Genomic DNA, 25,390 nt, shown 5'->3' with positions numbered 1-25,390 from the left:
AGATCGGTTGAGTTAATAAAAAATATGATTCTAATTGTTATATGTTTTCAGGATAATTTGGTTGTATCATCAACAAAACCAAGTATATCATCACTTCCAAAACTGGATGTAGCTCCATTTTCCGTTGCCATGAATAATCGGGAACAGATTGACAATAATACTTTTGAAGGTAATTATCTATTCATTCTATTCACAAATAACAATATATACGAGAATTTTAGCCACAAATGTGTGTGTATTTCTACTCATTGATGCAGCATTATGTGGTTCTATAAAGCAATTAGTTGAACAAAACAAACAACTTCTTGGTCAGATCTCAGCTAATATTTCTTCAATGAAAGTAAGTAAATTTCTGTTCTTTTAAAATATATACGTTAAAAGAATCACTATCTAACCTATTTTTTTATATTTATCCGACAATTTGTTTTACGAGCAGCTACAAGACAACCTTAACCTCTTCGGCCACACGAAGGACAATATAACCGCCATTTTAAACGAGTATGGGGGATGTCCATTAACTTACTATTCAAAATTTCAGTTTTATTGTTGCTAATATGATAATAATATTATTATAATTATTTTCAAATGCAGCATGAGGTATGTGCCAGGGCCTCCATTTCGTGTATCACTAAATGAAGATCTTGCTCATAATATTCTACCTCATAGTCCTACAAACCAGGTAACGACATTTTAGTCAAAATGGGTTCGGGTCAAACTGGTCAAATCTTTTTCTTGTTTTGAATTATCTGTCTTGACACTTTCAGAGAATGATGTATATGAAACAAGAGCCTGAATTTTAACCAAGACATTTTCGAGTTTGACTGCAAAGTACAGAATTAAACCAGATGTAAATTTAATAGGTATGTATTGTGCAAATCTGCTATGATTGCTTATTTGGGTCCAGACCCGGCTACAAAGAAAATTCTTAAAGATCCCATTTTTATAAAGTTTCGGTCATTTATGATCTATCATATTAGATTTTGATGGGACCAAAGTAAAGATCTTAAATTTGTAATGATTTTAGCAAAGAAATTAGATACTAGGATGACGATTCTCTTTGGCTTTTTGGCGATTTTGTAATTTCGTTTGATGTTACTTTTAGACTTTTAGTTGAACTTTTTGCAGACATGATATATCTGAATATTATGTATAAATGCATAGTGAATTTGTTTTTCGAGTTTTGTTTTACTTTTATATTGTTGTGGATATTGTACCCGTGCCGTTTCACTAAATACGATTCCTGTAAATGGTTAGCCAAACCGACCTGGTTGGTTGGATCGGTATTACAAACAATTCAGTTTGACGATTTGATGGTTCAAAACTTTTTTTATATACATATTTTTTTTTCTATAGTTAAAAAGTAGTGTGGAATAAAAGTTAATGTTTGACTATTTTATCTAATTTTGACAAAAAACATACAAAATTAAATAAATAAAATACAATCCATCATCAATAATGTTCAACAAGCACTTTTATACATGACAAAAATCTTTAGAACACACTTTGATCCAAAGAAGACTCAAATCACCCAAAGAGACATAATATTACAATAACATACATCAAAATCAGAATATTTAAATGCATATAAATAACACATGCCACCATTGCTCATGAGTTGAACTCGATATCATCTTCGGATTCATGAACCGCTTGAAGTGGACCGCTTCCAAAGACAGAACCATGGTCCTCTGATATGGTGTCCAACGGACCATTTCCAAATAGACACACTTGCGGTTCTATCTGGTTCAACCGTTGATACTCGTCTTCTGATAAACTCCAGTTATATATGTCTACGTTTTGTCTTATCCTCTCCGGTTTTACACTGCACGGAAGCACACTTGTCCCTCTTTGGAGACCCCATCGCAAAATAACCTACAGGTCAAGGGTGAAATTGTAATTACACGTGCAAGATTAAGCCTATGACACTTCAAATAATTCATATATTCTCTTAAAATTCTTACCATAAAAACCAATATACTTTATTGTTTTTCATGAAAAAAAGTCCCTCAACCTAATTTTGGTATATTAAAATCTCAAAACTTTATACATGAAAAAATAACTAAATTTATTTTGTATATTAATGTATCTAAACTTGTCTAAAATGCAATACTTTAGGAAATAATTTTTTTTTTAATAATGACTTGCTAACTTTTAATTGGTTAGTACAATATTTTTAAATTATTGAGTCTCTTTATCAAATTTTAACCAAGTTAAGAGTTAACCAGTTATTATTTAAAAGAACTCGTGCATTTCAGACAAGTTTAAGAACTTTAACATACAAAAAATAATTTAGTGACTATTTCATGTACTTATTTGGTATACCAAAATTAGGTTGTAAGATTTTTTTCATAAAAATAAGAGTATATTAGTTTTTGTTTTTTTTTTTCAAAATCAATAAGTGAAATGTACCTGTTCGGGAGTCTTTTTATGTCGGTCTGCTATCTTTGCAACAACTGAAAGTTTAAGCATTGGTCCGTGAACTGATCTGGACCGCCTAAATGATATACGGGGTGTTCCTGGTTCATCTTCTTCACTTGATCCACTTTCAGATGGTTTAGGGGCTGAAGTCGGTACCCCTAAAGGCGTGTGAGCAGATACATGTATATTTTTTGACTGACAGAATTTTACAAGCTCATCTTGCCTCCAAAATGGATGTAATTCCACCTGAAAAAACAAAAGATTCAATGGGTTATGTAAAGGGTCAAAATAGCTAAAGGTTGAAACGGGTCATTTCAAATACGGTTCAAACGGGCCAGGGCGAGTACGGTTGACCCGCTAACATTTGTTCATTATTTTATTAGCAAGGAAAATCTTGAGATTGCAAGATGAATCATGAATGGGTCAAAACAGCTTCTGCTTGAAACGGGTCGTTTTAAATACGGGTCAAACGGGTTAGGGTGAGTTGGGTTGACCCGTTAACATTTTTTCAATTTTTGAAAGCAAGGAAAATCTAGAGGCGGGAAGAGGAATCATGAGCGGGTCGGGTAATGGGTAAAAGCAGCTTCTTGTTGAAACGGGGCATTTTAAATACGGGTCAAACAGGCCAGCCGCCAGGGTCAGTTGGTTTGACCCGCTAACATTTTTTCACTTTTTTATAAGCAAGGAATATTTTGATTATAATTATCATAAACAGAATTATTAACAAGAATAATCAAAATTCAATAATAAGATTCAAGAGGTTGTATGCAATGATGCATCAAAATAATAATCAAAATTCTACAAACTTATAATCCAACCTGATTAACCGCGGGCACAATTTTAGCAAATTTGAGCAGTTCTTTCATCTGCTGAATATTAAAATTACTAACTCCAACAGCTCGAACGAGGCCCAATTCAACCAACCGTTCCATCATTTTCCACGTCGTTTTCAACTTACTCAAAAACTGCCTATATTCCGAGACCGAATTCGCAGGTGGGTCAGTTGCGTCACCAAAAGCCGAGCTTTCGGGCCAGTGCATTAAATAAAGATCCAAATATGACACCCCAAGATTCTTAAGCGAAACCCGAACTGAATTTTCAATCTTGTTAATTGAATTCATTGTACAGTAAATCTTGGAGGTCAAAAAAAGATCCTCTCTTTTTACCGAACCTTTAAAGAACTCGGTTAAAGCTTCACCGACAACAGCCTCGTTCCCGTAAAAGTGTGCACAGTCTATATGACGGTAGCCAACGGATAAAGCGGTTTTAACTGCTTCGGCGCAGAAATCGCCACCGCTTTGCCAGGTTCCGAGCCCGATGGCCGGAATCTTGGCTCCGGTATTTACCGAAAAATAAGTCCCTGATGACCCAAATTTTCCTTTCATTGCTTATAACCTTATTGAAGTAATACTAAAATATGATAACTGCTTGAATGAAAACTCGAGTAAAGAACGAAAACCCGGATGATCAGATGAACCAAGAGTTTAATTAACACAAAAAAGGTTCAAATTTAATGAACAATAGAAGTGCCTGAAAGATGTTTGTTAAAATGTCTGAAAGAAGTAAATGTTTAGAAATAATAATACATTAATACCCAATAAGAAACACTAAAACCCAGATGATTAGATGAACCAGGAGGCTAATTAAAGCAAAACAAGAAGCAATCCAAGTGAAAAAAGTTCAAATTTAAGAACTAAACAAGTGCCTGCCAGGTGTTTGATGAAATGTCTGAAAGAAGTTTAAGACAATAAATGTAAAATCTCACTATATAACAACCAAAGAACGAAAACCCAGATGATCAGATGTCTAATTAGAAGAAAACAAGAAGCAATTCAAGTAAAAAAAAGGTGAAAGTTGAAGAACAAATGAGTGTCTGACAGGTGTTCGATGAAATGCCTGAAAGAGAAACAGCAACAATATAATATAGTGAGTGAGTGAGTGAACTTGATTGAAAATTACTTACAGACAACCGAATATACCGGAGATATGAATGAATGATTGATTGATCAAGAACACGAATGCAAAATGCCAATAAATTGGACCTTTGAAATTGTGAACACAAAATTATGGGTCAATAATGTGACTAGTGGCATTCTCACTTGTAATATTTTAGATGAATATAGCTATGTCTCAAAGGTTGTCACTTTAAATCTCGAGTTTATATAGGTTTAGTCTCACCGTGTGTTTTGCCAAAGAGTATAGGTACAACGATTGTATAAGAATTGTTAAGTGGCAGCCGACGATATGGTTTTTCGAGGAAGGGTCAAGTTATTCTAAAGGGGAAACAAAAATAAGAATGATGAAATGATTTGTAGCCATAAAAAAATACCTCAAAATAAAGTAATAATAAAATCATAACTTAAAATTTAATAAAAAAACGAAAAAAAGAAACAAAATTGTTTCCACCGTCTTTCTCGTTCAAAAAAAAAGACACAATGGTGAGTGAAAAAGATCATTGTGTCTATTTGTTTATCATTGTGTTTTGTGCTTATTTCCGCCATTGATTGTGTCTTTTTTCCTTGACATTGTGTCTTTTTTTCTTTATACTGTGTTATATTACTCAACATGGTGCTATATTTTATTCGGCATTGTGTTATATTTTACGATCTATTGTTGTTTTTTTTTGTTATAATTGTGTCTTTTGTTCATTTTCGTGAGTGTGTCTTTAATCTTGACATTGTGTCTTTTCGTTATTTTTTTTAATTTTTTTTAACAGGATTGATGGCGGTAAACATTTTAGTTTTTTAAATTTTTTCGTTTTTTATTTATATTTTGGGTTATAATTTTTTTATTATTTTTTTGAATTTATTTTTAAGGGTTTTTCAGTGTGGTCACAACTTCTCACACTTTCCATTTTTGTCTTCATTTGTATTTTTACTTTACCCTTCAGGGGAAACACCCAATAAAATTTTAAAGTCGGCGTGGGTCCAATTAAGAAAACATAGTCTGGTTAGAGTAAAACAACAGACCTTTTTAAATTGAAGAGTATTGTGACCTAACAAAAAAAATCTAAAAATGAGAGGAAAAAAAGAAAAGCCGACAGAAGAAATGTCCAAAACATGAGACAAAATAGTTGGCTGTAAATGATGATGATAATGTAATTTAATGTAATCTCCCACGAGGAAATAAAGTACAATATAAGCATCTAATAAGACAAATCTTGATGTGTGACATTGTGATTATTCGAATATGACAAAAATATGGTCTGGGTAAAGGACTTTTAAGGATTAATTAATAAGGTTTTAATAAAAACAAGTGGATTAAAAGTTTAAAACTAAGCTTTGAGTTTGGGTTTAATGATTTAATCCGAATGAGCGGGTTGGGTTAGTTTTGGGTTGAACTCGAGAATGTGTAGTTAAACGATTCGTGTGTTATATAATTCTAATAGGTTTGTGATTAACTTGTTTAATGTGTTTACTATTATAAGAAAATACTAATGTTTTATGTGATTATTATGTCTGGTTGGTTATTTATTTGAAACCGGTACATAGCCCGTTTGATTTCATAGATGTTGAAATCGGTTTGAACTGATTTGAACCAATTCCTACCATTTCGGTCTCTCTCTCTCTCTTAAAAACTGAAATCAAAACTGTTTTAGACTAGAACCTGGGTTTGACTTATGTTGACCGAATCCAAACCAATATGGTCCAAATCTAGGAGGTGTTGATATGTTTAGCCTAAACCTCTTGGGCAGAGCTCGAATGAGGTATCCTCTATTGTAGGCAACATGTTTTAAATGTGTTTGTTTTATATGCGGCTGTATTTCTAGTTATTTTTATTTTAAAATATTAATATATATAAGAAACGATAAAATAAATTATTTGTGTTTTGAGTTCATATAAAATATATAATTTGGAATCTAGTTTATGACAAACACAACCAACTAGTACACATAAATGGGTCATTCCCACTTTGTTGGTGATTAAGGTGTGAAATAGGAGGTCATTGATTCAAACCCGATAGAATGCAAAAATTTAGTCGTTTAAAAAAAGTACACATAAGGGGAGCGCGTGAGTAGGGTTGCAAAATACGATGAAATTAAGCATTTGGACCGAAGAAAAGGTCGTAAAAGATCCACTGTCGGCTTTAATGAAGGCTGACTTTTGGTTCCATTGCTGCCAACAATTAGGAAAGCCTATACATTTGGTGGTCTAATTATTCAAGTTGCATAAATAATGAGCGTATTAGGCTTAGCGATTACTAAACTAATTAATGCATATGAAGGTCGGTTATAGTAAGAAGTTAGCTTTTCTTGTGTTGACGTGTATATTTTTAACGAGGGTATATACATCCGTATAATTACACAACGTATGTATATAGGCACGTAAATAAGATTATAACCAACAAATGCATAATCACGCAACATACAAATCATAATTATACATATATATACATAAAAAATAGTTACCTAAGGTTATAAACTTATAATCAACATTTGCATAATAGTTATTTTTGCTTAAAAACTTAATAGCAATTATTTTGTTTAGCAGGAGATTTACCAATGAAAAAAATAGGTTAACCATATCCAGTAGAAGGAGTAACAGGGCCAGATAATATCAGTTAATTAAGTTAAATAAGAATAAAATAATTTAATCCACATACAGGTTCAGTGTCCCTCAGTATAACAACTCACTAAAAGACTGAACATATTTCACAAAATGTATAAATTACTACAATGAACATATACTCCAAAAGCCCTTGTTTGTTATCAAGGGTTCTGAAATCTTCCATTAAAACACATAAAGAAGCTTCATGGCATCTCTTATCGAATAGCATGATATTGTATGATCCCGCGCTTTGGTGGCAGTTTCCTCAAAATATACAGAACCAGAGAAGACGGTAGAATCTCCACCAGCTGTTCAAATACAAACAAAATAAAATAAAACAGATGGCAGCAATATTCAATAATTCAACTGGCAAGTGTCAAATTTTAGAATTAAAACAAAGTAAAAAGAAAATATGGTAACAATCTCTATATTGTTGCAATAGGGGTGAATTTTAGACAATACGAAACGTGACGCGGACCTATCACGAATTCATGGGTCAGGTCAGGTCAGGTCAAACTCGTGAACACGTTTAGCTAGACCTAATTATTTTAGGTTGGTTTTAGTCAGGTTTTTAGATTTTGAGCTAGTTCCGTTTAATTTTATTATTATTTTTAATGTGTGTTTTATGTGATAACTCAAAACATATTGAATATTTTATGCTAACTTGAAGGATAAAAAGGAAACAGGTATCAAGTTTTATATTTTAAATGTAGCTATTTTATATATATGTACTTAGTACTTACGGTTATAAATTTATAATTTTAGAGAATAATATGTAAAAGATATAAAACAAAATAATTTTGAGTTAGACAGATCATGTTCGAGTCAACCAACAGAAACTCGAGTCCAGGTCGGGTTCACGTGTCTGACACGAGTTTTGGGTTCACGTCAAATTTCTGGGTTCAACCCGTCAATGCGATCACGACCCGTTCACCCCTGTGTTGCAGTACAGGTTTAACAGAAGATTTCAACTATAGACTTTAAAAATCCGAAATTTAATTAAAAATCAAGATCAATAAAAGAGTTAAAAGTCTTACCAGGTAATATATAAAGTTGAGAACAGGATGCTCCAGCATGTCGAGGTTGGCACCTTCGTTGAATGCATTAAAACACATCTAGAAGACAACATATTAATTTAATTGTGATCAGAACATATGAAATGCGGTTTGCGTATAAAATTTATATGACAAAAATGCCCTCACCATGATACATCTCACAAGGAAACATGCAAAGCAGATAGCTGTCACGTAGCCAACCTGCACGGTTACATATAACAAAATATTATATACTTATTATATAAAGGTCAATCTGGGTTGTAATTTACTTAAACGATTTACAAATTGTTTAGATTGTTATTCTGTTATTGTTAATTTTGTAAACCATAATCATGTATTTAAATATTATAATTAAAAAAACAATGTATTTGCGATCAAAGTATCGAACCAACCTATTTCAATTTCAACTCACAAGAAAATGACTTTTTTGACTGGAACCCGTATTGATGGATCAACCAACCCACCATCTTTCCACCTCTAATCGTATATGGGTCAAATTTAACAAACTATAATACACATTTACACACATACCTCATGTAACTTCTTTCGACGGCCTATAGATTCCACAGGAAAATGCTGCAACATCAGAAATAGCCTGCATAAACATGTGTGAAAAAAAGAGATTATTTTATTGTTGCAAATTCTCCTTTTCTTTAACTTTGATAACCAAAAAAAAGTATACTAATATACCTTCCTCCATACACAAGAAAGCCCAAGGCTGCGAATAAAGAGACCCCTACAAAAGAAATATAAAGAAATTTAGCAAAAGAGGTATACGATTTCCAACTGTAGAATATAACCATTTAACCAGGTTTTAGAAACAAGACCTGCAAAAAAAACCTTTGACAGCATCACCAAGATATCAATAGGCTTCCACCAGATTACTAACCACAGAATAATCTACAAACAAATCATAAGACTTAGGGTTAATATAATAGTCATTTATAAAAGAAATTGCAACAAAGTAATATCATATTAAGGTTATAATTGTCATAAGTTTTATCAAAACTTCTACCTGAATTGCATAAACAATTGCATTGATTGCAAAGAAACCTGGTCTTAAACTGTCAGTTGAGACGCCTCTTGCCTATCAAATATTCATGACTTTAATAATCAATTAACACAAAAAAAAGAAAAGAAAAAAAAAGATGATAAAATCAAACCTGGTAATATATTTCTGCCCAAAACAAAACCAAGAGAGCATATGTAGTGAAAAACACAAGACTTGGCATATCAAGCAACATATGTTGTGAAATCTGAAAAAAAAGAATGCATCCAAGCAAAATCATTCATAAATAACTAGTCTATTAAAATAATAATTATTCCGTTTAATAAATATGACTACAAATAACACTAGTGCAATATTAACTTTAAAATATTCCTAACCTCAGGTGTTAACTGTTCGATATCGCGACGGAAAACAAATGTCAAACATCTAGCTGCAATAATAACACGCTTAAAATTCAGTATAAATCAAGAATAAAAAAGTTTAAAAAAATGCAAGTTTTGGTTAAAATATAAAATAAATGAAATATACAGACCCCCATTAACTAAGATATTGAGGAAATGAAAGACCTTCTGGGTAGTCCAACCATATTCAGGCACTCTTTGTTGTATCCTAACTAACTGTACCTGCAACAATCAAACATCATCTAATCAAATTTGAGATCCAACTGCAAATTAATCAATTAGAACAGTTGTGAATCATCTATACGAGTAGCAGGACACATGACTAATATGTCGAATTCGATTTCATCATACGATAAACAGAATGTTGTTAGTTTCGAGTAGAAATCCTAGAAATCGAATAATTGCGATTCAGACAAATTACAACAGTACACAGCAATGTACACCACCATCTATGATTCAAAGTTCAAACCCTAGAAAAGTAACTGTAAACTCACCAGCACGACAATTTTTCGTTTAGGTTTTAAAAGAACGAACATGCCCTTTTTCTTGATAAAGGAACATGAACAGAAGATATTGTTCAATTATATGTTCATGTTCGTTTGGTTCGTTTACAGGCCTATGATTGAATAAAAAAACTGATGTCCAAAACTTATACATAAAACTATAATATTTTTTTGTGAGATAAAAGCCGGAATCTATACATCACAAAATAAAAAGTAGTTTATTAGATTTAGTATTAGGCTTAATTACAGAAAATGTGTCATGTGTAGTGTAACAAAAAGATAAATTAAAAATGTAACATGCTGTCTTATACCAATACTAGCCATGTAAATTATCATGAAAATATGTTATGGAATTGAAAAGTTCAAGTCCCGATCGATAAAGAAACACGAAGTAAACGACAAACTCTCGTTTTTATTAATCAAAAAATATAACTTAAAAAACTGATTACAACTCTCAAACCCTAACTCAGTTTGTGATAGGAAACCGGTTATTCAGCAAAAATAGGAGTAGTGGAGCAGTTTAATAACTGTTATTAAGATTAGTATTTATAGCATGTTGCATTTATTTTGGTTATCGATGTTTTAAATATTAAAATTAGGGTTTGTTGACCTTGTAATCTAGAGATCACCCATCTCGAATCGGGTCACTATCCATTTCAATTCCAGTAATCAAGTTCTTAATTTCGGTTCCTATCGTTTGGTTCCATTGCCGGGAAATTGAATGACGCATACAACCCGGAATCTAGCAGATCAATTAGCAACCATTGCGGCACAATTAGATGTTATTCTTGCAACTTTGAGGGACGATGTTGAAGAAATTAAAGTTCGGGTGAACGGAGATGGCTGTAACAGTGAAGAATCAGACGGTGATTTGATAAACACGGTGGTGAAGAAACCGCAGGGCCCGAGCATAGTTGTCAATAGCGAATAGCGGTAAATAGCGACGGGTCACCTATATGCTACGTAGCGAATAGTGGTAAATAGCGAGCACTATTTCGTGTTTAGCGATAAAGTAGTAGAATTTTTTATAAAAATTTAGAAATACATCAAGTCAACTATTTTGGCAATTACAATCAACAAAAAAACATTCAATCCACCAAAATAGCTACAATACCTACTAGTTAGCAAATTATGATCAAATAACCAACCCAAAAAACCTTCACAGTTTGCAGTTTGCACCAAAATAGCTAATAACCAAAATCACTAATCACTTAAATCTTCATATTCCGGATCCTCCTCGTCGTCGTCATCATCATCATCATCGCGATCCACATCATCTTCAAAATCTTTAAAAGCCTCAACATCAATTTCTTCTTTATCATCAACCACATCAAAATCATAATCGGGTTCATCTACTAAACCTCTTTCTCTAGGCCTTGAGCTCGATGTGGAAGTCTTGGCCCTTTTACTTCTTCTTGTCGCATAAGGTACCTCATCCGCCCCGATAGCCGTTGCAACATCACCATATGTCAAATCTTCACCCTCGAACACCGGAGCATTTTCTTCATTCTCCTCTAACTCCTCTAAAGCTTCCATCAACCACTCATGGGGATCTTCTAAATTTCCATCATCTAAGATAATCGGGTCAATCGTATCACGCATATCATACCTTCTTTTTAGCGCCCGATTATACTTAAATGTACACAAGATCACTAAGTTTTTGTTGATCAAGTCGACTTCTTTTTTTGGAATGAAGCTATATAAATGAAAATATAATTAGTTAATAAGTATATTTATATATATTTAATATCAAACAAAGAGCTTCTTACATGTTCAAATATGCTCCAATTGCGTTCGCACCCTGACGAACTACACGTTAAACTAAGCACCCTTATGGCAAACCTTTTTAGTGTCGGTGCCGATGCTCCGTATTGCATCCACCACTCCGCTAATTTAATAATATTATTACGAAAAAAATGAGTTAAACTTAAAATTTTTTATATTTATATATACATATATATAACTATATATATAAAAAGCATACCCGGCGCAAGAGTTGCTCTCATTTTCTTGGCAAATGGAGATCCAAAAATCCCTTCAGCGTGTCAATATAACGGGATCTCAAGGTGAATTTTTGACTTTACTTCTTCGGTCAATGCCAACTTATCAATGCATGAATGTAACCCACCTACAATCTCACTATCATCTTCCACTTCTAGATTGTTGTAGTACAAACTTGGATTCAAGTAATAACCCGCTGCATGCAATGGTCGATGTAACTGATTATTCCACCTTTTATCAATTATTTTGAAAATTTCTTTATATTTTTCTTCTTTGTTCTTAAAAGAGGCGGCAATAATCTCATTTGCCCTATCCATAGCCTCATAAATATAACCCATCGGAGGCTTTCTCTCTCCATCAACTAAACGAAGCACTCCTAACAACGGATAACCAACTTTCACAGCAAGATTTACATTGTCCCAAAAGCTAGGTAATTAAATAGTATTGGCAATTTGCCTACCTCCCGCCTCCTTTGCAAACTTGCTTTTTGTCCACGCCGAAGAAGTGAACATTTCTCTTAACTTCCTTTTGTTTGCTTTGAAACAATTAAGGGTGATAAAAGCGGTGGCAAATCGAGTCTTTGCGGGCCTAACCATGTCTTTTTGCCCCGTGAACTCTCTCATCAAGTTTAGTAGCAATGTGTGGTTGTATATATATGTGTTCACCGCAATTCCCCTTTCAAGAGTTCTTTTTAAATGGGGCAATTTAAATATGTCTTCAAACATCAAGTCAATGCAATAGGCAGCGCAAGGAGTCCAATATATGTGCTTATATTTTTCTTCAATAAGTTTGCCTAAATATGGGAAAAAAGTGTTAAGACTTAGGACTTTGGGTGACACAAGAATTTTAAAATAAAAAGATTTTGTTATAAACTTACCGGCACTAACATTATTACTCGCGCTATCCGTCACAACTTGAATAACATTTTCCGGCCCAATCTTCTTGATAAATCGGTCAAACAATTTGAACATGTTCTCACCCGTGTGAGAATAGCTAGAGGCATCAACCGACTCAATAAACATACTACCGCGAGGAGTGTTAACTAGAAAGTTGATTAACGACCTTCCTCTTCGGTCCCTCCATCCATCGGCCATCAACGAGCACCCATAAGTTAACTTCTCCGCCTCATTTTCTCGCATAAGTTTTTTCGTATGCTCTTTCTCTAGCTTCAACATCGTAACACGTGCCTCATGATAGGTAGGGGGTTTCATACCAACACCGAATTGGCCAATTGCATCAATTGTGGGCCCTAGACTATCATACTTCAACGCATTGTAAGAAATAGACGCATCATACATCCAACGACAAAACCTTTGCACCGCATCAAGCCTAATCTTCTTTTGGGCATTTTTATATTCTACACTTCCAACTAAGTGCCCCCCTTTCTTCCCGGTTGTGGTAGATGGCTTGAATACCGAATATAACGGGCCTTTTGCTTTTTTATTAGAAGTATCGGTCGCATCGGTTGATGAATCGAGCCTCTTTCCCTTTGATTTACTAGGGAGTTCAATTTCATCTTCATCTTCATCTTCTTCTAAATCAACCACATCATCAAAATGTGGTATTTTACTCATTGCTTCTTTTGCTTGTTTCTTCTTTTCAAACATCTCTTTGAATAAGTTTTTCACTTCGGCGGGAACTTTAGTACATTTTGCCACGTCCGGGGAGTCGCATGCAGGGTGATGTTTGTGCCTTGTAATCCCACCACTTGAAACAGAATGACAAAAATTGCATCTAACTGAATTTTTTGATCCGTCTACCTTAGTACCGTAATTCCACCCGGGATCAAGATCTCTCATTCCGATGACGATGACTGATCAGCAGCTGGTTCGTTAAATAGTTCATTAAATAAACACTCAAATAATTACCTTTTTTTACTTGTTATAATAACTATTCTTATAATACTTTCCTCTTAAACAATCTGATTGTTATAATAAATATCCTTATAATAATACCCTATTACCCTCCCAACCCAACGATGACTGATCAGCAAGCACCCTCAAATAGATCATTAAAGAAACAAAAAACTTGAAATTGAGGTGTTAAATACTTAATTGATGGAGATTTAAGAAGAATAAAACCTAAAATTGAAGAAGAAAACCTAATATGAAGATCAATTGTGGTGGACGTTGGAGAGTATACGTGCGACGGTGGGTGAGACAGGTAGAGAGAAGGTTTGAATAAAAAAAAACCCTAAAAAGTCTAAAATACGCTTTATAGGATCGTAATTAAAAAAAATGCCGTACATCGCTACCTACCGCTATTATGTCGATATTTAGTATATAGCGGACCATATCCGCATCGCTACGTAGCGCGCTATAGAGCCCGCTACGAACGCTTTTGACAACTATGCCCGAGGATGACCCTCTTCACGTACCACTGCTATATATCATCAATGAAGAAGCCCTTGATGGCAGCCCTAGAGTTGAGGAAGATCGATCTTTGGGCGTTCAATTGAAGATAGGAGATGATAGTCAATCGAAGATTGAAGGTGGTGTTCAATTAAATGTAGGAGATGATGTTCAATTGAAGATAGAGGCGGATCAACATTTACATAACTGCTCAATCAGAGGTTTGACCAAACACCAGAATGGGTTGTTAAAGCCCAGATTCTTTGGGCTGCATGGTTTCATCAGTAAGATAGGCCAAGTATTTTATAAACATGCTAGCCCACTGAGCACTTGCATCCATCGGATCATCCATGTTACAAAACTCAAGCCGATAGATCATGTTAAACTCCATGCTCCATTGAAAAACTCCCTGGCTACTACTAAAGATTGGAAAATTAATATGCAGATTCATTCAATTCGAGATAGTTATGGAATCCAGGAGGCCGATCAAGCTGCATTCGAATGGCTCATTGCCTGGTACAATAATTCCGGAATTTCCGACTTGAGGACAAGTCGATTTTCCGAGCCGGAATTATTGATAGGAAACCGGTTATTCAGCAAAAATAGGAGTAGTGGAGCAGTTTAATAACTGTTATTAGAATTAGTATTTATAGCATGTTGCATTTATTTTGGTTATCGATGTTTTAAATATTAAAATTAGGGTTTGTTGACCTTGTAATTTGGAGATCACCCATCTCGAATCGGGTCACTATCCATTTCAATTCCAGTAATCAAGTTCTTAATTTCGGTTCCTATCAGTTTGACTCTTGATGAACCCTAACTCGGTTACATCATGTGTGTGTTTCTAGATGAACCCTAACTTGGTTGCATCTCACACATAATCAATAATGTCTAACCATAACTCAGTTTATATAGACTAACCTAACTTGCCAGCCAAAAAAAATACCAATTGTAATTACAAAACAATTAGAAAACATAACGTAATTAGAAAACATAGCCAACTATGACCGACTTATACATAAAACCAGAATTTTTTTTGCGAGGTAAAAGCCGGAATCTATGCATCATCAGAAAAAAAAATAGTTTATCAGATTTAGTATTAGGCTTAATTACACAAAATGTGTCATGTGTAGTGTAACTAAAAGATAAATTCATAATGTAACATGCCCAAAAGGATATCATTGCGTGTCTTACACCGATACTAGCCATGTATATTATCATGAAAAAATGTTATGGAATTTAAAAGTTCAAGTCCCGATCGATAAATAAACATGAAAATATGTTATGGAATCTAAAAGTTCCTGATCGATAAAGAAACACGAACTAAATGACCAACTCTCGTTTATATTAATCAGAAAATATAACTTAAAATACTTATTACAACTCTCAAACCCTAACTCGGTTTGACTCTTGATGAACCGTAACTCGGTTACATCACGTGTGTGTCTTTAGATGAACCCTAACTTGGTTGCATCTCACACATAATCTATAATGTCTAACCATAACTCGGTTTATATAGATTAACCTAACTTGCGAGCCAAAACATTACCAATTATAATTACAAAACAAACGTAATTAGAAAACATAGCCAACTTGTCATTATTGGTCACTCAAATTCACCGACTTGTGACCATGGAGTCCAAAATTTCATCCAACAAAAATTCTCAAGTGAATTAGTTTCGGACGATATTTAATTACATACATGTGTTTTATATAAAAAAAGTAAAGTTTTTTATAAAATTTAAAGAGCAGTTAACATGGCAAATTGGTTATATAAGTTTCATAAATTAGTAAATATGAAGGTAATCTAACTAACTAACTGCTAATTTATCAAATTTCATGATCCACCAAACATAAACATAATTTATTACTTTCAATTAGAAACCCTAGAAATCAAATACCACAAATTGAGATCAAATCACAACACAGACTTAAAATTACCAGAGCAACGATGGCAACGGCGCCGTAGAGAGCAGCAAGAGCGTGAAAGATTCGATCTTGCCAAAGAGGTGAATGGTTTAAGTAATCCCATAACGTGTAGGGCTCTTTGAGCGTGTACATCGTCACCCAGGAAGCATCAGCAGCTTCTTCAGGTGGGTTGGCAACACTCATCGTCGGAAGGAGATTAGATTGATTAATAAACAACCGGCCGGTGAGATCTGTACGGAAGAGAAAGATGAAGTTGAGATGGTTATTATTTATTATTATTATTATTATTATTATTATTATTATTATTATTATTATTATTATTATTATGCAGTTGGAGTGTGTGTGAAATGATTTGATGATTTATTGGAAGTTGAAAACGGCCGGCAAACGTAAACGTGACAAATTATGAGATCACGACGGACGGAAATATAGGGGGCGGTGCGGGTACCCATCAACAATCTCAAACTCACGTTATAAAATTTATTTCTGTCTCTTCAATCTACAAAATTTAACACACTCCAATCTTTTACTTCCATTAACAACCCAATCTCATCCTTTTTTTATTAAATAAATTCAATTTATAATTAGTTTTGTTAACTATATATAAGTAATTATATTTTTTTAAATATAAAAAACTTTAAATATATATATTAATTAAACACATTTTATAAAATAGATAAAAATAAGTTACAATAGTAGCATGAAATACAAAATTACATATATTAATGATACAAAACTACATACTTATTCGTCAACACCAAATTTCTGCCATATATGCTCAATCAAAACTAGTGGTTCAAATAAGATAATTCAATAATGGTTAAAACTAAAATTTTATATAAAAAATACGATTTTTTAAATAAACTCCATTTTTAACGAAATTTATACCGGAATGCTCACAAAAAAAAACTAAGTAAGATTGTGTTTTTAGATTTTTTTTAAAAAGTCAAATATAATAAGTTATAAAACAAAAACCAAAATATATATATAAATAATTGTTATGAATTAAAAAGAAAAAATAAAATAAAAGCATATCCATTCATATGTTGACATGTGGCCATTATAGAGAAAAATATGGGATTGCAATCCCAATTGATGGACCGATCGGATTGCCCCTTTCATGCCATTTTTTCTTTTCTTTTTTTTTTCTTAAATGTTGAGATTGCAATCTAAGATCACAAATTGGAGTAGTCTAATATCACACGGAACAGAGAATCGAACCGAAACTGATTATGTAAAAACGGGTTTGGAACCGATTGAAAAAATAGATTTGGAACCAGTTTGTAATTTTCTCCGTCGAAACCGGTTAATCAAACCAAAACCGATCAAAACTCGAAATAAAACCGATTGTAACCCGATCAAGAAACCAGTTTTAATCCAAACCGAAACCGATTAAAAACCGGTTTTAACTTTTATTCGCTAAACCAAACAAGTTTTGGGTTTTAAACAATGGAGAAAAGTTGGGTGCTAAAATAATATTTTAATAGCTTTGATTGATATCCAAAACTTGTAGATACAACTAGACTTTTCTTCACAAAATAAAAAAAAAAAAAACAGTTGATCTACACTTATTAGATTTATCATTATATAAAATGTATTGTGTGTATCCGAAAGAAGTAACATAACATGCCTAGAAGGATATCGGTATATGACTTTCATCGATAGTAGTTATTATAGCATAGTGTTTATAAAAGCACACAGAATGGTCCTAAAAAATAAGAGAAAATGAGAGTGAGATGGAGGTGGATGGTGTAAGCGGTTGAAAGTGGAGAAAACCGGGGGAGTATTCAACAAAAGTAACCGAAATACAAGTAGAAGTCATTACAATCTTGAAAAAAAAAAGAAGCCAAGAATTGGATCCGGATTGAAAGAGGAATACCATCCCCCAGAATTGGGGAAAAACCGGAATGAGTAGTGTCCTCTTAAGTTTTATAAATAATTATGTGATGGTGCGTTAAGGTTACAGTTTTTAATGTTTCTTAAAACTCAAATATTGAAATGCATCATGTGATGTTTCGGCTAACTTAATACAATATGATATCATACTGTATTAGAAACCAAACCAATTAAGTAGGGTCGTTATATAGACGACACTAATGGCTTGAGTAAAGAATGATTTAACAATGCTATGTTCGTAAAGTAAACGATTAACATGTCATATGGTAAAGAAAATGGTTTATATAACATTTAGTCATTTACAATTTTACTTGAGATGCGTAAAGTGTTTCAAAGTGCACATGCCTATTAAACTATTTATGCCCTAAATTCGTTGTGTGCAATAACCCCAAGATCACTCAAAGCATCCACAACGAGACATTTTCAAGAAAAGAAGGAACGAAGGGAATGATGCAGGTGAAAGAGAAACGAATGAGTTCTTTTAAAAAACGTCTAGAACTAGATTATGTGATAGGAGAGAGGGAGAGCACACGCTTTTTGAGCCGTTTTCGTTGTGAGATAGACAAAGCCTGAACAAAGGTGACGTTGAGCCGCTTTAAAATATCTCTTATTGTTAATGACTTAAAACTAGAAAAAAAAATGTGCAGTTCTGTTTTAGTAAAACTAGATTGATGAACTCAAAACTACTTTCTCAAATGGTCTAACAAGCAATACTTTTTTTGTGTTATGATGTTTTTATCAAGAAAAAAAAAACTAAACATCTACTAATGATAAATGCACTCTTCACAAAATCAATATCAAAATCAACAATCAAAAACATGCTTTAACAACAAAGTTTGCCATTAGGATTAACATAAACATAATAACAGTCTTAACAATCACAAAACCAAACCAACCTTTAAGTCTCTAATCATCACCAACATATCGAAACAAAGATAAACCAGACACAATTCAAATTACTACAAACATTACTTAATCCTTTGTGGTCCTACGCCACGAGTGTTCGCGCGCCCCATCTTGGTCCACAATCTTGATGATAAAGTTCTGGGGAGCAACAACAAGCCTTGACCGAATTTCCTCAATGCATTGGTCTGCAAGCTTGATGGCTTCATCAACAGTCATGTTTGGGTGGTAGTGACGGTCCATCATGGACAGCGCGAAGTAGGAACCGTAGCCAAACGCTGCCTTTTCGACTTTGTGCAGGGTTGCAATGTAGTCGATGAAGTATAGTGACGGCACTGTTTCCTTGTCATAGCCCGCTAGCACAATGTTGACCTGGTAAGGATTCTGCAAGAATAATAATTTAGTTCAGATAAAAAGAATTATGCTTATATAAAGTTAATTTAATCTCCTAAATTTGAATATCATGTTTCTAGATGTTGAAAGAATTGTTGGATAATTAAACTAGTTTTAGATACAGATAACCGTGAAAATACTAAATATGTGATCTTGAAAACAAGATAGACTAAATATGTGATCATGAAAATAATAATTAAACTAGTTTTATATACGGCAAATACTTTAGAGATATAAGAATAAACGAACACAAACATATCATGAAATTGTTTACCCCGAAAATAATTAAAATAGATTATACCTTTCTCAGAGCCGTGGCGAGCTCACCACGAATGAAATTTGCAGTAGCATTGGTAGTCAGTGGAATATTGTTTCGGTATTGATATAAAGCCACATTTTTCTGTACATACTCCGTGAATTGAGCTCTAAAAATAAAAAATAAAAAACAAGAAATTAAACAACAAATATTTACATCATGACCATTGTAACATAGCATGTAACTCATGATAAAGTAATCTTCCAACTTATAAAAAAATATAAAAACTAAAATATCAAGAAGATTAACTACTTAAACATCAAGAAATGTCTTATGTAACAAAAGATGTAAACAAATGCCATCACAATCAATCTATGCAAACTAAATCAAATTACAAGAACACTAAACTGTAAAATAAATGTTACATGCTAATTCAAGAAATTGAACTATGAGCCTGTTTCAACAAAGCTAACACTCTTTCACCTCTTAAAAGCCATAATTTTTCCCTCAAACTCAAAGCCCAAATTCAAGCTATAACCACTTCGCATATTTTACCCGAAAACACATGAGATCATGACCCGTAGTAATCTTCAAACTTATAAAAGGAAACTGATATATCAATAAGAGTAATTACTTGAATATTAAAAAAATATCTTATATGTTCTTTCTGTAAAACTTTATAAAAAAATAGAAAAAAAAACTCGCTTAAACATGTAAACAAACGATGGACACAAATACCAACACATTCAATTTCTGCAAACTAAATCAAATCACTAATAAAAACTTTATCCCAAGCTTGGTTTCGGTTATAACCGAATCGACCAAAACCAACAAAACCGAACCGAACCGAACATTAACATTATCTGTTTTTTCTACCCTCGGTGAACCGAAATCAAAAAAACCGAACCATTCAGTTTTCATATATATTGCTAGCTTTTATAACCTCAATTTCATTCTATTTATAAGCAAAAACTTTATCCCAAGCTTGGTTTCGGTTATAACCGAATCGAACCAAAAACCAACAAAACCGAACCGAACCGAACATTAACATTATCAGTTTTTTTTTCTACCCTCGGTGAACCGAAATAAAAAAGACCGAACCATTTAGTTTTTATAACACCTCCCTTTCATGTATTTCGGTTTCGGTTATTAAACGAAACTAACCGAATCGAACCAAAAACCGACAAACGATTACTAATTCAATAAACTAAACTACGATCCTGTTAAAACAACCTCTAAAAAGCCCTAATTTTATCTGAAACTCAAAACCCTAATTCAATCTACAACACCCATTACCCTAATAATAATAATAATAATGATAATGAAATTAAAAGGAAAGCCAGAAGAGAAGAGAAGGAATCTGACCGATCACCAGCTTCACCACTAGCACCCATAAGCTTATGCGAATCAAGAAGCATGATCTTGTCTTCGTTTGATTTGTGAACGAGGATACTGTTGACTGCAGATGAGTCAGCTACCACTAGTGCGAACCCTTTGCCCACCATTCCGAATACACACTCCATGATTGATTGATTCTCTCTGTGTGTGTTTTGTGTTAGATCGATCGATTGATTGATGGGTGTTTATATTGGGATTAATAAGTGACTTGGGGAAGAAGAAGAAGAAGAAGAAGAAGAAGAGAACATGGGTCAGGGTTTTGGGCTGTTGGTAGTCCAGCCCAGTATTAGAATAGTGATTTTGATTTTGTGTACCTGTTTTATATGCACTAAATGTCGTCTGTATGATTTTCTCTTGTGAATTTAACTCACTATTATTTATTTATTTATTTATGTTGAATAGTTATGTCCAACTTTAATACCATGTGAATCCCGACAGTTTGTTTCTCTGATAACTTGTTTTTATGTAGAGGTGGCAAATGGGCTGGGTTGGGTCGAACGAGTCATGAGTCATAATGAGTTTGGGTCAAAACGAGTTAATTAAAAAAGTTTGTTTTGGTTTGGGTCAAAATAGGTTAGGGTCGAACCGGGTTTTGATTTTTTTTTGAACGAGAATAATGGCGGAAACATTTTAGTTTTTTTAGAATTTTCGTTTTTTATTTATATTTTAAGTTATGATTTTTTTTATTTTTTTATTTTTTGAATTTTTTGAGGGGTTTTCTATTAAGATTAAAAACTCTCAAAAAAATATTCAATAATAATAATAATAAAATTATAACTCAAAATATAAATCTTAAATAAAAAAGGTAAAAACACTAGGGCGCGTTTGCTTCACGGACTTTTTTTTAAAGGATTTAGAATTGGAATTGGAATTGGAATGGAATGGAATGTTTGAGAATCCCTATCATGTGTTTGGTTGGTTAATATGTATTGGAATTGGAATATTCTATTCTTGGGTTTTTTTTAAGAACGAGGGCAAAGACGGAAACGTTTTAGTTTTTTTACATTTTTCGTTTTTGATTTATATATTGAGTTATGATTTTTTTATTAATTTTTTTGAATTTTTTTTGGAGGGGTTTTTATTGTTAATAAGAAAATCCTTAACAATCCTTTCAAATAGATGGGATTTTAAAATCCCATGAAATGTGGGATTTAGTTTCCATTCTCATTCTTTCATTTAATGAAACGAACATATTAATTCATGGGATTTAAAATCTCATTCCTTAAAATTCCTTACAAATCCTTGAAACGAACAGCCCCTAAAATGTTTCCTAAGTTGTCCTCGTTCCATAAAAAAATAAAAAAACAAATAAAAAGAGAAAAAAAACCACATAAAATCGAATCGAAACCGAAAAAATCGACGAAAGTGAAACAAAGAAACAAAAAGCCAAGGACAGCATCAATCGAAATCGAAAAAATAAATCAAAACGAAACTAAAAGAATTCAAACCAAACAAAAACAAAACTGAAAAAACGAACTAAAACGAGTTCGAAATTGACCAGAAAGAAACAAAAGAAACCAAAACCCAACACGTCACCGGTGAAAACTCGTGTTGGCTTGAAAACTAATGCCGAAACCTGTCTTGTACGAAAACTCATTCCAATCCGAAACCTGTCACATTTCCTTATGACACTAACCCACATCGACCAATTTCTTTGAACTTGTCGACCCATTTTGACCCGAAAATAAAAGGATGGAATTTTAAATGACTTATTTTGACCCATTTAGTTAAAAACTTTTTACCCAAACTAACTCATTTAACTTTTAAAACAACTCAAACTGACTCATTTAAAAGAGTTTGGGTCAATATTGCCACCCCTATTTTTAGGTAATGTCTTATTGCTTAGAAATGACTGAGGAGAGGTAACCAAGGAGCTGCTTCTATCCACCCTGAGATCCATGTTGAATCATGATATCATTGGATCCCTCCCTCAACTTACAAAGGGCATTATTCCGGACTTATATTTCGCAGGGTAACTATGTTGTTTCTCTTTATTATTTTATCCTAGCCTCAAACTCACAACACAATATTAATTTTGTTGCAGAATCAATGAGTTTCAGGAAAGTAGTTTGACTGATATATTCAAACTGCTTGGCGTCCCACTTTACCATGGCTGGATCGTTGATCCAAAGTCTGAAGCCGCTGCTTCTGTCGGTTTAAGGTCATACAAGGAACTACAACTAATTACTACTATTAACACACACAATCAAGATACAACCACTACTTAAGTTTTAACACTTTTGCTTGTAACATTTGCAAAAAAAAAAAGAAAAAAAGATTCGTTAATAAATCATGTTTAGCAATAAAATTTCGTCATTATGATAAAAATCCTCTTTATTAGTGATCTATATGTTTCAAAGTCAACAAAAAGTGCAAAAAATCGCTACGTAACGAATCTGGCGTGGAATGACCTCGGGTAACAAGTCAGAAAGTAAATAATTCATTAAAGGGGTTAAATGATCTCGAAAAATTAAAATATATATTAAAGTAGTGGAGATAATATTTAAACTTAATTTTAGAAGGTTTGAATCGCGAAAATTAGAAAATAATTAACCGAAAGCCAGTAGGGGACACCGTAAGAGCCCGACATCAAGTTTTTCAGAAAACTAATTAATAGGCAGGCATTGACTGTAATTTAGTTTTGCTCAAAGTCTGATAAAAATTATCGAAAACGGACTTCGTTGGACTAGATACATTACGTTTTACGTTAAACTTTATTACCTAAACCATACAATATATATTTTAATGTACCAACCCTTACCCCCAACCCACCCCCTAGCCGTCCACTCCTCCTCCCCCTCTTGACAACTCACTCTCATTCACCCACTCTACATGTAAGACTTAATAATTGTACCTAAATCTATAAGTATGTGTTGGGTTAATGTCACCAACACACACAATCAACCTACTATCCGCCTCACTACCCTATTTCCTCTTCTCTCTCTCTATAAATCGTATTCCACCACCATCACTTCACCATCATCTTCAAAAATTCATATTTATCACACACACACACCTCAAGAACATGGAGAATTAAACAATAGGAAGAAGATTAAAGAAGGAGCATCACACAATCATCACATTATCATTTTCATCTTCATTCTAACAAAACCCAAGTAAGTAAAGATGGTGATTTGATTTTTATGATTGCATAAGCTAGATTTGATGTTCTTGGGTTGGAAATTGGGATTGAAGGATTGATAATAATGGGTTTGGGTGTATGTGTGTGTGAACCATGTATATGTATGTGTGTGCATGTGTGCCGTGGGTATGTATGTGTGTATGAATGGAAGTATTAAACCCCACTTATACATACATACATTCACCTTAAAAGATGATTTTTGATTTACAAGATTGATTAGAAATAATTTTGAGATCTAGGAAAAATCATCAATAATAAGATGTTTAGAAATTGAGATTAATGAGAGGTTGGTGATTGTTAGATGTTAGGATGAGATTTTGGTTACTTGGAAAAGTTTGAATCATAAAATGGATAATGATGGATTTAAAGATTTCAAGAACTTGTTCATATTTATAAATTGGAATTTTTGATTTTATTTAAATTTAATGGATAAATTAATGACATTGGTGAAACTAGGATGAGTTGGAATGGGATATATGCTAGATTAAACCATCAAAATTATGAAAATTATAAGAACTTAGAAATTGTTAAAGTTACTAATTAAGAAAACTTTAATTGCTAACTTGTAAGAATTTTGATAAATGATTCTTTGTGATATGAAACTTGGATTGGAATGTTTGAAATGAATGATTGATTGATAGGATGCATGTTAGAGATTCATGGAATAACATGTTAAGAGAATAATAAAACTAACTAGTCTTATGGTCAATTCTAATTTTAGAAACTTTAATATTTATTCAATGTGAAAATTGGAAATTTGATAATATCTTTGAATAATTGACTTAATTGGATGAATAATGAATAGGTTGTGTGTTAGAAATTCATATAAACTTGAATTACAATCAAAACTTAAATACATGAATTGCTTGATAGATGTTTACTAGCAATGGAAACTTTAGAAAAAGAGAATACTAAGAGATTAAAATTTGAATAGAATCATAAGATGCATGAAATCTAAATCAAGTTAGTTGAATGATATAAACAAGTTGCTACTTAATAATACTTGTAAAGATTGTGATGAAAAAGGTTAACAAGAGTTGAAAATTTCCATAATAACAAACTTTGTCAAATAAACACTTAGGAAATTATGAAATGTATGAACTTGTTGATTTAAATGACTCATTGATATTAATTTTAATCTGGAAAATTAAGGTGTGTTTTGATAAGTGTTCATATGAAAAATGATAA

General features: G+C 32.9%; 4 protein-coding genes and 1 long non-coding RNA gene across 6 annotated transcripts; 1 reads left to right on the top strand and 4 right to left on the bottom strand.

Annotated features, from left to right (window-relative positions):
- The first annotated feature begins 45 nt into the window (after positions 1-45).
- On the top strand, positions 46-915 carry LOC143540415 (uncharacterized). 2 transcript variants are annotated; one of them, XR_013136588.1, is made up of 4 exons: positions 46-169; positions 258-340; positions 437-498; positions 592-915. It is a non-coding gene; the product is annotated as an uncharacterized LOC143540415 (long non-coding RNA). The 2 variants fall into 2 exon arrangements; XR_013136587.1 differs by having other exon boundaries at positions 434-498.
- A 540-nt stretch (positions 916-1,455) lies between these two features.
- On the bottom strand, positions 1,456-4,332 carry LOC143540435 (aldo-keto reductase family 4 member C10-like). Its single transcript, XM_077033498.1, has 3 exons — positions 3,237-4,332; positions 2,410-2,664; positions 1,456-1,872 (listed from the first exon to the last, which is right to left on the bottom strand). The coding sequence occupies exons 1-3, from the start codon at positions 3,801-3,803 to the stop codon at positions 1,609-1,611; spliced, it is 1,086 nt and encodes a 361-aa protein (XP_076889613.1). The 5' UTR covers positions 3,804-4,332; the 3' UTR covers positions 1,456-1,608.
- A 2,722-nt stretch (positions 4,333-7,054) lies between these two features.
- On the bottom strand, positions 7,055-16,455 carry LOC143540434 (tobamovirus multiplication protein 3-like). Its single transcript, XM_077033497.1, has 11 exons — positions 16,227-16,455; positions 9,562-9,652; positions 9,407-9,459; positions 9,184-9,276; positions 9,036-9,107; positions 8,848-8,920; positions 8,711-8,756; positions 8,552-8,615; positions 8,168-8,221; positions 8,003-8,080; positions 7,055-7,273 (listed from the first exon to the last, which is right to left on the bottom strand). The coding sequence occupies exons 1-11, from the start codon at positions 16,395-16,397 to the stop codon at positions 7,181-7,183; spliced, it is 888 nt and encodes a 295-aa protein (XP_076889612.1). The 5' UTR covers positions 16,398-16,455; the 3' UTR covers positions 7,055-7,180.
- Positions 11,909-13,703, bottom strand: LOC143540433 (uncharacterized). Its single transcript, XM_077033496.1, has 2 exons — positions 12,812-13,703; positions 11,909-12,727 (listed from the first exon to the last, which is right to left on the bottom strand). Exons 1-2 carry the CDS (start codon positions 13,539-13,541, stop codon positions 12,369-12,371), a joined length of 1,089 nt encoding a protein of 362 aa, XP_076889611.1. The 5' UTR covers positions 13,542-13,703; the 3' UTR covers positions 11,909-12,368.
- Positions 16,456-19,008: 2,553 nt separating the features above from the next.
- Positions 19,009-21,200, bottom strand: LOC143540414 (proteasome subunit beta type-2-A-like). The gene is made up of 3 exons (XM_077033483.1): positions 21,028-21,200; positions 19,708-19,831; positions 19,009-19,397 (listed from the first exon to the last, which is right to left on the bottom strand). The coding sequence occupies exons 1-3, from the start codon at positions 21,183-21,185 to the stop codon at positions 19,083-19,085; spliced, it is 597 nt and encodes a 198-aa protein (XP_076889598.1). The 5' UTR covers positions 21,186-21,200; the 3' UTR covers positions 19,009-19,082.
- Positions 21,201-25,390: the final 4,190 nt, after the last annotated feature.

This window comes from Bidens hawaiensis, unplaced genomic scaffold (assembly GCF_021521415.1).
Source record: "Bidens hawaiensis isolate Kalapana, Puna unplaced genomic scaffold, B.hawaiensis_p1.1 tig00012230_1, whole genome shotgun sequence".
NCBI lineage: Eukaryota > Viridiplantae > Streptophyta > Magnoliopsida > Asterales > Asteraceae > Bidens > Bidens hawaiensis.
Note: the sequence above shows the minus strand (reverse complement) of the source record. Positions and strands in the feature narration are given on the sequence as shown.

Excerpts from the sequence above, each read along its gene's own strand:
- LOC143540435 (XM_077033498.1), bottom strand. The coding sequence starts at position 3,803 with ATGAAAGGAAAATTTGGGTCATCAGGGACTTATTTTTCGGTAAATACC. Across the intron at positions 2,665-3,236 it reads TTGTGCCCGCGGTTAATCAG|GTGGAATTACATCCATTTTG; the intron begins GTTGGATTATAA and ends TTGTTTTTTCAG. Across the intron at positions 1,873-2,409 it reads ATAAAAAGACTCCCGAACAG|GTTATTTTGCGATGGGGTCT; the intron begins GTACATTTCACT and ends CTTGACCTGTAG.
- LOC143540433 (XM_077033496.1), bottom strand. The coding sequence starts at position 13,541 with ATGTTTGAAAAGAAGAAACAAGCAAAAGAAGCAATGAGTAAAATACCA. Across the intron at positions 12,728-12,811 it reads GAGTAATAATGTTAGTGCCG|GCAAACTTATTGAAGAAAAA; the intron begins GTAAGTTTATAA and ends TCCCATATTTAG.
- LOC143540434 (XM_077033497.1), bottom strand. The coding sequence starts at position 16,397 with ATGAGTGTTGCCAACCCACCTGAAGAAGCTGCTGATGCTTCCTGGGTG. Across the intron at positions 8,921-9,035 it reads CAATTGTTTATGCAATTCAG|ATTATTCTGTGGTTAGTAAT; the intron begins GTAGAAGTTTTG and ends ATTTGTTTGTAG. Across the intron at positions 8,616-8,710 it reads TTTCTTGTGTATGGAGGAAG|GCTATTTCTGATGTTGCAGC; the intron begins GTATATTAGTAT and ends ATGTTTATGCAG.
- LOC143540414 (XM_077033483.1), bottom strand. The coding sequence starts at position 21,185 with ATGGAGTGTGTATTCGGAATGGTGGGCAAAGGGTTCGCACTAGTGGTA. Across the intron at positions 19,832-21,027 it reads AGTGGTGAAGCTGGTGATCG|AGCTCAATTCACGGAGTATG; the intron begins GTCAGATTCCTT and ends TTTTATTTTTAG. Across the intron at positions 19,398-19,707 it reads TCGCCACGGCTCTGAGAAAG|AATCCTTACCAGGTCAACAT; the intron begins GTATAATCTATT and ends TTATTCTTGCAG.